The sequence below is a fragment of the Lathyrus oleraceus genome, chromosome 1, assembly GCF_024323335.1.
Source record: "Lathyrus oleraceus cultivar Zhongwan6 chromosome 1, CAAS_Psat_ZW6_1.0, whole genome shotgun sequence".
NCBI classification, from domain to species: domain Eukaryota; kingdom Viridiplantae; phylum Streptophyta; class Magnoliopsida; order Fabales; family Fabaceae; genus Lathyrus; species Lathyrus oleraceus.
This window is the reverse complement of record NC_066579.1, coordinates 61,216,280-61,229,394: the sequence shown is the minus strand read 5'-3', so window position 1 is coordinate 61,229,394 and position 13,115 is coordinate 61,216,280. Positions and strand designations below refer to the sequence as shown.

General features: G+C 29.0%; 1 protein-coding gene across 1 annotated transcript; it reads left to right on the top strand.

Moving 5' to 3' along the window:
- The first annotated feature begins 4,417 nt into the window (after positions 1–4,417).
- On the top strand, positions 4,418–8,753 carry LOC127091450 (LEAF RUST 10 DISEASE-RESISTANCE LOCUS RECEPTOR-LIKE PROTEIN KINASE-like 1.2). The gene is made up of 2 exons (XM_051030095.1): positions 4,418–4,502; positions 8,248–8,753. Exons 1-2 carry the CDS (start codon positions 4,418–4,420, stop codon positions 8,751–8,753), a joined length of 591 nt encoding a protein of 196 aa, XP_050886052.1.
- The last annotated feature ends 4,362 nt before the right edge of the window (positions 8,754–13,115 follow it).

Genomic DNA, 13,115 nt, shown 5'->3' with positions numbered 1-13,115 from the left:
TATGCATGTACACCTGACACAAATCTTCATGAAATTGCTACGGCGAGAATCCAAAATCAAACAATGCATGAACTTGTGGACAATACCCTTGGATATGATTTGGATTCCGATGTCGAGGAAATGGTAAATCTCGTGACAGAGCTAGCTGGTCAGTGTCTACTGGATCCCGAGAGGCTAGACCTACCATGCATGAAGTTTTAATAGCTTTACAGGATATTCGGCGTGTGGGTCAGAATGACATGCAACATGCTGACGTGGACATACAAGGCCCTACTGATGAAATTGAGTTGTTAGCACAATCCACCACCACCTAATTCTAGTTTACAAGTACAATTAGTTATTTGCTTAGAAATAATTTTGTGTGTTAAGTAAAGTTGTTAAGTTGCCGTCTCAATTTAATTACTTTTGCTAATATTATGAATTGCTCCGGTTGTAGACTCAAATTGGTTTATTGTAAATTGAGAAATATAAAATGTTATTTTGTTCTTTCAATTTTACTTATGCTTGATATAGTATCAATCACATTTTTATTTAGACCAGAATTCTATACATAAACAAAAAATTATTTAACAACTAGAATGTAAACATTAAAAGAGTGTAACTGAATGGCGACTGTTATCCAGAAAAGAGACAGGTATTTTCTTATTTGTGATAGTCTTTTGATATGTGTATTTGCCTTTAGAGACCATCAATTTTTAAGATTTTAGAACTTACCCAAGGATGTTTTCACTAGAAGATGATCCAAATCCATTCAATATTACTTTTCCATTTTTTGTGGAGAAAAAAACTGAATTTAAGTCACAGAGAGCATACATCAGATATTGTTCTGGTGGTGAAATGTCTATATGTTTGATTGTATTCTATTTATTATGAATTATAAATTATTTGATGTTTTGTAAATTGTTTTGTAAAATAGTTTAAGTACTTATTTGTTAATATATTTATCAAATAACTTATCGACCTTAATTTTATTTGAATTTTTTTATTTAGTTCTATTTTATTTTATCTTTTAGTTATTAAAAATGTTAGTTTCTGTTTTAAAATATATTATGTTTTAATTTTCTAAAACAGATTACTACCTCCGTTTTTTATTATAAGTCGCTTTGAGAAAATATTTTGTACCATAATATAAGTCGTTTTATAATATCAATGAGTCATTAATGTTATTTTTTCTATTATACCCTTAAATATTTATTATTCTCTCTTCTTTCAATTATATCAATTTATATTTCCAATATCATTAATGAATGACAACTTTGTAAAATCCTTCCAAATTTCTCTTTTTTATACCATAATTATTACATTTCTTAATACGTGTGAAAAATCAAAAACGACTTATAATAAAAAACGGAGGGAATAATATTTATAGTTTTCTTGATTAAAAAATATTATAAGTAATATTTATTTAACAAAGATATTAATTTAAATTTTGCTATATTAGATGGGTAATGACTTTAATAATAATTATTATTCTTATACTAAATTACTCCATTTTAAATATACAAATCTATCTTAAGAGTTTTGAATAAAAGTAAGAAGTTTGATAAATAGTTTTTTATTTATAAATGAAGATTGTTAAAAAAAAATAAACACACATACACGCACACGTGCATGCACGCACACGTATATGCACGCACGCACGCACAAATGAAAATTTTAATTTTAGTGTTAATCATTAATACCATATTTATAGAAAAACAAGTGAGTAAATGTTGAGCTTCTGTTTTTTTTCCATGTGTATGGGATCTAATATAATTGTTTTTTTGAAGGAAAAAAATTACTGAATTTTGTTAAGAAAAAGGGTAAATACTTTTTATCGGAATTGTTTATTCTACAACAATTTTTTTGATCGTTGCAACCTCATATGATATACAGGATAATATTCATACTATCTTGGATTATAAAGATGAGATCAACACATGCAAAATTCAATATGGACTTGTCAAGTTACAATTTAGAGCGACCAATCCAACAGTTTAAGAGTTAAAACTTTGTACAATTGAAACAGCGAAATAAAAAAGTCATTCAAAATATTGATTTTTTTTTGTATGAGATAACTATAACCATAAGTATAAAATTTTATATTTTCGTCTTCTTATTTATTTGTTGATTTAATGATTTAACAATTGTGAACGGATGAAACAAAAATAATGTTTTGTAATAAAATTCTAAATGGACATTAGGATTCTTTTACTTTTATGAGTTTTGGATTTTAATGGGAAAGAAATTAGAGTATTGAAGGCTATTAAGAAGACCTTTAATTTTTTTTTTAAATTAAATAAAATACAAGGTTAATAATTTTTTTTGTTGACAAATATAAATTTAGTCTTGTAAATTGGTTTTTTAGTACAACAGTTTTAGTAAAATTATTATCATAAAAGGTAAAAACAATTCTATAATTATTAAAAATCCAAATACTTTAAAATGTATACAAGTATTACATGATATATTGAATTAAAATAATTAAAAAATACAATATATTGCGGACATCCAACCAAGTTATTGCCGACATCCCCAATTCAAACTTGAGTGTCAAAAAGGTCACTTGATTATTGAAATTAATTTACAAAAAAATTATATTCTTTCCATAAATCAAAGCTCTCAACTTTTGAGGATTTCAAGAGAGAACTTTTATGATATTGATCCTAATCATAAAAAATATTGTCCTAAGGATCATATCAATGTGGACGTGGATTCACATTTTTTCAACTACACTTCAAATAATGAAAACTATACTGCATTATATGAGTGTGGTCATCTTCTTCAACATTTGATTTTAGAAATTTCTGATGGTTTTGTTTGCCGAAAAAAGGACATGATGCAGACTGTGTATGTAGTCTCAAATTCTAAATTGTTTGATTTCGTTACCATGAATTGTAAAAATAGAATCACAATTCCTGGAATAAAAAACACTTCTACCAATTCCTCGGATGCCGTGATGAGATTTTTAAAGAAAGGATTTGAAGTTAGGTGGAGCGGGGTGGGGAGGAAAAATGTCGCGCTTGCATGAGATCAGGTGCGACATGTGGCTTTGACAAATCAAAAATTGAAGTTACATGTCTCTTCAAGAGATCTGCGACAGCCAAAGGTCTATTCTATACAATATTCTATGTGAATATTGAAGTATACTATTATCTTTGAATTATCCCCATGCTAACTTATCTTTTCTTTCTTAAGTGGCTGTTGCTGGAGCATGGAATTTGAAGAAGAAACTCCTTGTTGGTAATAAATTCAATTTTCTTCAAAACCATTTCTTCATTTTTCATGTAGATATGCTATAAACACACTATAATGATTTACACTTTATTTTTTAAAAGGTGGTATTTCTACTGTGTTGCCAACACTGGCTGTGATTGCAATCATATATATTTATTGGCGCCCACACAATAACCACTACGCTGAATCATATGCACAATCTGTGAAACTGACTTCTCATCCTTCGAGACAAGAAAGTCAACGATTTGATAGAAATCAATATTTTGGTGTTCAGTACTTTACTTGTGATGATCTTAAGGTCGCAACAAATAATTTTTCAGACCAAATAGGAGATGGGGCCAGTGGGGATGTATTTTATGGTAAAACATGATACCTTTTTGTAGTCAAAACAAAAATTCTATAATGTCAACAATCATTGTAGTCAGGGATCTCAGCCCCTATTGATCAAGTTCAAGGAGTTAAAATAAACAATTTTTATTTGATCTAATTTATGATGTTAGTCGTCTGGTCCCTACCCAACGACTAATACAAACTGACTGCAGTGGCTGTGGGACATTCTAACTACGGGAATCAAGTCTTTTTTTCTTTAATTTTACTATTTCCATTCCTTAATTTCAATAGTCTAATCAAATATTTTCATTGATATAATATTTCTTATTTAGGAGAACTACTTGATGGTCGACGCATTGCGGTTAAAAAGATTCGTGACAACGACAGACTTGATTAATTCTTGAATGAGCTTGAAACCCTATCATATCTATCTCATCCTAATCTGGTATCTTTATATGGATGTATATCTTCAAGAGGTCCTGATCTTATGCTTGTATATGAATATGTTTCAAATGGAACTGTATATGAACATCTTCATGGTGACAGAGAAACACATGAAAATCTATCGTGGAGCACAAGAATGAATATTACGCTGGAAACAGCTAGTGCATTGAAGTATCTTCATGCTTCTAATATTATCCATAGGGATATCAAAACTAACAATATTCTTCTTGTAGCTAATTTTCATGTTAAATTAGCAGATTTTGGAATATCACGGATTTTCCATCACAATGAACTTACTCATAAAAGTGATGTATTCAACTTTTGAGTGGTATTGGTTGAGCTTATAACATCTATCTCTGCTTATTATGCATGTACACCTGACACAAATCTTCATGAAATTGCTACGGCGAGAATCCAAAATCAAACAATGCATGAACTTGTGGACAATACCCTTGGATATGATTTGGATTCCGATGTCGAGGAAATGGTAAATCTCGTGACAGAGCTAGCTGGTCAGTGTCTACTGGATCCCGAGAGGCTAGACCTACCATGCATGAAGTTTTAATAGCTTTACAGGATATTCGGCGTGTGGGTCAGAATGACATGCAACATGCTGACGTGGACATACAAGGCCCTACTGATGAAATTGAGTTGTTAGCACAATCCACCACCACCTAATTCTAGTTTACAAGTACAATTAGTTATTTGCTTAGAAATAATTTTGTGTGTTAAGTAAAGTTGTTAAGTTGCCGTCTCAATTTAATTACTTTTGCTAATATTATGAATTGCTCCGGTTGTAGACTCAAATTGGTTTATTGTAAATTGAGAAATATAAAATGTTATTTTGTTCTTTCAATTTTACTTATGCTTGATATAGTATCAATCACATTTTTATTTAGACCAGAATTCTATACATAAACAAAAAATTATTTAACAACTAGAATGTAAACATTAAAAGAGTGTAACTGAATGGCGACTGTTATCCAGAAAAGAGACAGGTATTTTCTTATTTGTGATAGTCTTTTGATATGTGTATTTGCCTTTAGAGACCATCAATTTTTAAGATTTTAGAACTTACCCAAGGATGTTTTCACTAGAAGATGATCCAAATCCATTCAATATTACTTTTCCATTTTTTGTGGAGAAAAAAACTGAATTTAAGTCACAGAGAGCATACATCAGATATTGTTCTGGTGGTGAAATGTCTATATGTTTGATTGTATTCTATTTATTATGAATTATAAATTATTTGATGTTTTGTAAATTGTTTTGTAAAATAGTTTAAGTACTTATTTGTTAATATATTTATCAAATAACTTATCGACCTTAATTTTATTTGAATTTTTTTATTTAGTTCTATTTTATTTTATCTTTTAGTTATTAAAAATGTTAGTTTCTGTTTTAAAATATATTATGTTTTAATTTTCTAAAACAGATTACTACCTCCGTTTTTTATTATAAGTCGCTTTGAGAAAATATTTTGTACCATAATATAAGTCGTTTTATAATATCAATGAGTCATTAATGTTATTTTTTCTATTATACCCTTAAATATTTATTATTCTCTCTTCTTTCAATTATATCAATTTATATTTCCAATATCATTAATGAATGACAACTTTGTAAAATCCTTCCAAATTTCTCTTTTTTATACCATAATTATTACATTTCTTAATACGTGTGAAAAATCAAAAACGACTTATAATAAAAAACGGAGGGAATAATATTTATAGTTTTCTTGATTAAAAATATTATAAGTAATATTTATTTAACAAAGATATTAATTTAAATTTTGCTATATTAGATGGGTAATGACTTTAATAATAATTATTATTCTTATACTAAATTACTCCATTTTAAATATACAAATCTATCTTAAGAGTTTTGAATAAAAGTAAGAAGTTTGATAAATAGTTTTTTATTTATAAATGAAGATTGTTAAAAAAAAATAAACACACATACACGCACACGTGCATGCACGCACACATATATGCACGCACGCACGCACAAATGAAAATTTTAATTTTAGTGTTAATCATTAATACCATATTTATAGAAAAACAAGTGAGTAAATGTTGAGCTTCTGTTTTTTTTCCATGTGTATGGGATCTAATATAATTGTTTTTTTTAAGGAAAAAAATTACTGAATTTTGTTAAGAAAAAGGGTAAATACTTTTTATCGGAATTGTTTATTCTACAACAATTTTTTTGATCGTTGCAACCTCATATGATATACAGGATAATATTCATACTATCTTGGATTATAAAGATGAGATCAACACATGCAAAATTCAATATGGACTTGTCAAGTTACAATTTAGAGCGACCAATCCAACAGTTTAAGAGTTAAAACTTTGTACAATTGAAACAGCGAAATAAAAAAGTCATTCAAAATATTGATTTTTTTTTGTATGAGATAACTATAACCATAAGTATAAAATTTTATATTTTCGTCTTCTTATTTATTTGTTGATTTAATGATTTAACAATTGTGAACGGATGAAACAAAAATAATGTTTTGTAATAAAATTCTAAATGGACATTAGGATTCTTTTACTTTTATGAGTTTTGGATTTTAATGGGAAAGAAATTAGAGTATTGAAGGCTATTAAGAAGACCTTTAATTTTTTTTTTAAATTAAATAAAATACAAGGTTAATAATTTTTTTTGTTGACAAATATAAATTTATTCTTGTAAATTGGTTTTTTAGTACAACAGTTTTAGTAAAATTATTATCATAAAAGGTAAAAACAATTCTATAATTATTAAAAATCCAAATACTTTAAAATGTATACAAGTATTACATGATATATTGAATTAAAATAATTAAAAAATACAATATATTGCGGACATCCAACCAAGTTATTGCCGACATCCCCAATTCAAACTTGAGTGTCAAAAAGGTCACTTGATTATTGAAATTAATTTACAAAAAAATTATATTCTTTCCATAAATCAAAGCTCTCAACTTTTGAGGATTTCAAGAGAGAACTTTTATGATATTGATCCTAATCATAAAAAATATTGTCCTAAGGATCATATCAATGTGGACGTGGATTCACATTTTTTCAACTACACTTCAAATAATGAAAACTATACTGCATTATATGAGTGTGGTCATCTTCTTCAACATTTGATTTTAGAAATTTCTGATGGTTTTGTTTGCCGAAAAAAGGACATGATGCAGACTGTGTATGTAGTCTCAAATTCTAAATTGTTTGATTTCGTTACCATGAATTGTAAAAATAGAATCACAATTCCTGGAATAAAAAACACTTCTACCAATTCCTCGGATGTCGTGATGAGATTTTTAAAGAAAGGATTTGAAGTTAGGTGGAGCGGGGTGGGGAGGAAAAATGTCGCGCTTGCATGAGATCAGGTGCGACATGTGGCTTTGACAAATCAAAAATTGAAGTTACATGTCTCTTCAAGAGATCTGCGACAGCCAAAGGTCTATCATATACAATATTCTATGTGAATATTGAAGTATACTATTATCTTTGAATTATCCCAATGCTAACTTATCTTTTCTTTCTTAAGTGGCTGTTGCTGGAGCATGGAATTTGAAGAAGAAACTCCTTGTTGGTAATAAATTCAATTTTCTTTAAAAACATTTCTTCATTTTTCATGTAGATATGCTATAAACACACTATAATGATTTACACTTTATTTTTTAAAAGGTGGTATTTCTACTGTGTTGCCAACACTGACTGTGATTGCAATCATATATATTTATTGGCGCCGACACAATAACCACAACGCTGAATCATATGCACAATCTGTGAAACTGACTTCTCATCCTTCGAGACAAGAAAGTCAACGATTTGATAGAAATCAATATTTTGGTGTTCAGTACTTTACTTGTGATGATCTTAACTTGTGATGATCTTAAGGCCGCAACAAATAATTTTTCAGACCAAATAGGAGATGGGGCCAGTGGGGATGTATTTTATGGTAAAACATGATACCTTTTTGTAGTCAAAACAAAAATTCTATAATGTCAACAATCATTGTAGTCAGGGATCTCAGCCCCTATTGATCAAGTTCAAGGAGTTAAAATAAACAATTTTTATTTGATCTAATTTATGATGTTAGTCGTCTGGTCCCTACCCAACGACTAATACAAACTGACTGCAGTGGCTGTGGGACATTCTAACTACGGGAATCAAGTCTTTTTTTCTTTAATTTTACTATTTCCATTCCTTAATTTCAATAGTCTAATCAAATATTTTCATTGATATAATATTTCTTATTTAGGAGAACTATTTGATGGTCGACGCATTGCGGTTAAAAAGATTCGTGACAACGACAGACTTGATCAATTCCTGAATGAGCCTGAAACCCTATCATATCTATCTCATCCTAATCTGGTATCTTTATATGGATGTATATCTTCAAGAGGTCCTGATCTTATGCTTGTATATGAATATGTTTCAAATGGAACTGTATATGAACATCTTCATGGTGACAGAGAAACACATGAAAATCTACCGTGGAGCACAAGAATGAATATTACGGTGGAAACAGCTAGTGCATTGAAGTATCTTCATGCTTCTAATATTATCCATAGGGATATCAAAACTAACAATATTCTTCTTGATGCTAATTTTCATGTTAAATTAGCAGATTTTGGAATATCACGCATTTTTCCATCAGACCAAAGCCATGTCTTAACTAATCCAGTAGGGACTCGTGGTTATATAGGTCCTGAATACCAAAACCACAATGAACTTACTCATAAAAGTGATGTATTCAACTTTTGAGTGGTATTGGTTGAGTTTATAACATCTATCTCTGCTTATTATGCATGTACACCTGACACAAATCTTCATGAAATTGCTACGGCGAGAATCCAAAATCAAACAATGCATGAACTTGTGGACAATACCCTTGGATATGATTTGGATTCCGATGTCGAGGAAATGGTAAATCTCGTGACAGAGCTAGCTGGTCAGTGTCTACTGGATCCCGAGAGGCTAGACCTACCATGCATGAAGTTTTAATAGCTTTAAAGGATATTCAGCGTGTGGGTCAGAATGACATGCAACATGCTGACGTGGACATACAAGGCCCTACTGATGAAATTGAGTTGTTAGCACAATCCACCACCACCTAATTCTAGTTTACAAGTACAATTAGTTATTTGGTTAGAAATAGTTTTGTGTGTTAAGTAAAGTTGTTAAGTTGCCGTCTCAATTTAATTACTTTTGCTAATATTATGAATTGCTCCGGTTGTAGACTCAAATTAGTTTATTGTAAATTGAGAAATATAAAATGTTATTTTGTTCTTTCAATTTTACTTATGCTTGATATAGTATCAGTCACATTTTTATTTAGACCAGAATTCTATACATAAACAAAAAATTATTTAACAACTAGAATGTAAACATTAAAAGAGTGTGTCTGAATGGCGACCGTTATCCAGAAAAGAGACAGGTATTTTCTTATTTGTGATAGTCTTTTGATATGCGTATTTGCCTTTAGAGACCATCAATTTTAAAGATTTTAGAACTTACCCAAGGAAGTTTTCACTAGTAGATGATTCAAATCCATTCAATATTACTTCTCCATTTTTTGTGGAGAAAAAAATTGAATTGAAGTCACAGAGAGCATACATCAAATATTGTTCTGGTGGTGAAATGTCTATATGTTTGATTGTATTCTGTTTATTATGAATTATAAATTGTTTGATGTTTTGTAAATTGTTTTGTAAAATAGTTTAAGTACTTATTTGTTAATATATTTATCAAATAACTTATCGACCTTAATTTTATTTGAATTTTTTTATTTAGTTCTATTTTATTTTATCTTTTAGTTATTAAAAATGTTATTTTCTGTTTTAAAATATATTATGTTTTAATTTTCTAAAACAGATTACTACCTTCGTTTTTTATTATAAGTCGCTTTGAGAAAATATTTCGTACAATAATATAAGTCGTTTTATAATATCAATGAGTCATTAATGTTATTTTTTCTATTATACCCTTAAATATTTATTATTCTCTCTTCTTTCAATTATATCAATTTATCTTTCCAATATCATTAATGAAGGACAACTTTGTAAAATCCTTCCGAATTTCTCTTTTTTATACCATAATTGTTACATTTCTTAATACGTGTGAAAAATCAAAACGACTTATAATAAAAAACGGAGGGAATAATATTTATAGTTTTCTTGATTAAAAAATATTATAAGTAATATTTATTTAACAAAGATATTAATTTAAATTTTGCTATATTAGATGGGTAATGACTTTAATAATAATTATTATTCTTATACTAAATTACTCCATTTTAAATATACAAATCTATCTTAAGAGTTTTGAATAAAAGTAAGAAGTTTGATAAATAGTTTTTTATTTATAAATGGAGATTGTTAAAAAAAAATAAACACATACACGCACACGTGTATGCACGCACGCAGAAATGAAAATTTTAATTTTAGTGTTAATCATTAATACCATATTTATAGAAAAACAAGTGAGTAAATGTTGAGTTTCTGTTTTTTTTCCATGTGTATGGGATCTAATATAATTGTTTTTTTGAAGGAAAAAAATTACTGAATTTTGTTAAGAAAAAGGGTAAATACTTTTTATCGGAATTGTTTATTCTACAACAATTTATTTGATCGTTGCAACCTCATATGATATACAGGATAATATTTATACTATCTTGGATTATAAAGATGAGATCAACACATGCAAAATTCAATTTGGACTTGTCAAGTTACAATTTAGAGCTACCAATCCAACAGTTTAAGAGTTAAAACTTTGTACAATTGAAACAGCGAAATAAAAAAGTCATTCAAAATATTGATTTTTTTTTGTATGAGATAACCATAACCATAAGTATAAAATTTTATATTTTCGTCTTCTTATTTATTTGTTGATTTAATGATTTAACAATTGTGAACAGATGAAACAAAAATAATGTTTTGTAATAAAATTCTAAATGGACATTAGGATTCTTTTTCTTTTATGAGTTTTGGATTTTAATCGGAAAGAAATTAGAGTATTGAAGGCTATTAAGAAGACCTTTAATTTTTTTTTTAATTAATAAAATACAAGGTTAATAATTTTTTTTGTTGACAAATATAAATTTATTCTTGTAAATTGGTTTTTTAGTACAACAGTTTTAGTAAAATTATTATCATAAAAGGTAAAAACAATTCTATAATTATTAAAAACCCAAATACTTTAAAATGTATACAAGTATTACATGATATATTGAATTAAAATAATTAAAAAATACAATATATTGCGGACATCCAACCAAGTTATTGCGGACATCCCCAATTCAAACTTGAGTGTCAAAAAGGTCACTTGATTATTGAAATTAATTTACAAAATTTTTATATTCTTTCCATAAATCAAAACTCTCAACTTTTGAGGATTTCAAGAGAGAACTTTTATGATATTGATCCTAATCATAAAAAATATTGTCCTAAGGATTATATCAATGTGGACGTGGATTCACATTTTTTCAACTACACTTCAAATAATGAAAACTATACTGCATTATATGAGTGTGGTCATCTTCTTCAACATTTGATTTTAGAAATTTCTGATGGTTTTGTTTGCCGAAAAAAGGACATGATGCAGACTGTGTATGTAGTCTCAAATTCTAAATTGTTTGATTTTGTTACCATGAATTGTAAAAATAGAATCACAATTCCTGGAATAAAAAACACTTCTACCAATTCCTCGGATGCCGTGATGAGATTTTTAAAGAAAGGATTTGAAGTTAGGTGGAGCGGGGTGGGGGAAGAAAAATGTCGCGCTTGCATGAGATCAGGTGCGACATGTGGCTTTGACAAATCAAAAATTGAAGTTACATGTCTCTTCAAGAGATCTGCGACAACCAAAGGTCTATCATATACAATATTCTATGTGAATATTGAAGTATACTATTATCTTTGAATTATCCCAATGCTAACTTATCTTTTCTTTCTTAAGTGGTTGTTGCTGGAGCATATATATTTATTGGCGCCGACACAATAACCACTATGCTGAATCATATGCACAATCTGTGAAACTGACTTCTCATCCTTCGAGACAAGAAAGTCAACGATTTGATAGAAATCAATATTTTGGTGTTCAGTACTTTACTTGTGATGATCTTAAGGCCGCAACAAATAATTTTTCAGACCAAATAGGAGATGGGGCCAGTGGGGATGTATTTTATGGTAAAACATGATACCTTTTTGTAGTCAAAACAAAAATTCTATAATGTCAACAATCATTGTAGTCAGGGATCTCAGCCCCTATTGATCAAGTTCAAAGAGTTAAAATAAACAATTTTTATTTGATCTAATTTATGATGTTAGTCGTCTGGTCCCTACCCAACGGCTAATACAAACTGACTACAGTGGCTGTGGGACATTCTAACTACGGGAATCAAGTCTTTTTTTCTTTAATTTTACTATTTCCATTCCTTAATTTCAATAGTCTAATCAAATATTTTCATTGATATAATATTTCTTATTTAGGAGAACTACTTGATGGTCGACGCATTGCGGTTAAAAAGATTCGTGACAACGACAGACTTGATCAATTCCTGAATGAGCCTGAAACCCTATCATATCTATCTCATCCTAATCTGGTATCTTTATATGGATGTATATCTTCAAGAGGTCCTGATCTTATGCTTGTATATGAATATGTTTCAAATGGAACTGTATATGAACATCTTCATGGTGACAGAGAAACACATGAAAATCTACCGTGGAGCACAAGAATGAATATTACGGTGGAAACAGCTAGTGCATTGAAGTATCTTCATGCTTCTAATATTATCCATAGGGATATCAAAACTAACAATATTCTTCTTGATGCTAATTTTCATGTTAAATTAGCAGATTTTGGAATATCATGCATTTTTCCATCAGACCAAAGCCATGTCTTAACTAATCCAGTAGGGACTCGTGGTTATGTAGCTCCTGAATACCAAAACCACAATGAACTTACTCATAAAAGTGATGTATTCAACTTTGGAGTGGTATTGGTTGAGCTTATAACATCTATCTCTGCTTATGATGCTTGTACACCTGACACAAATCTTCATGAAATTGCTACGACGAGAATCCAAAATCAAACAATGCATGAACTTGTGGACAATACCCTTGG

Coding starts and splice junctions, on each gene's coding strand:
- LOC127091450 (XM_051030095.1), top strand. CDS start 4,418: ATGCATGAACTTGTGGACAATACCCTTGGATATGATTTGGATTCCGAT. Junction 4,503..8,247: donor TCTCGTGACAGAGCTAGCTG/GTCAGTGTCTAC, acceptor TTTCTTATTTAG/GAGAACTATTTGATGGTCGA.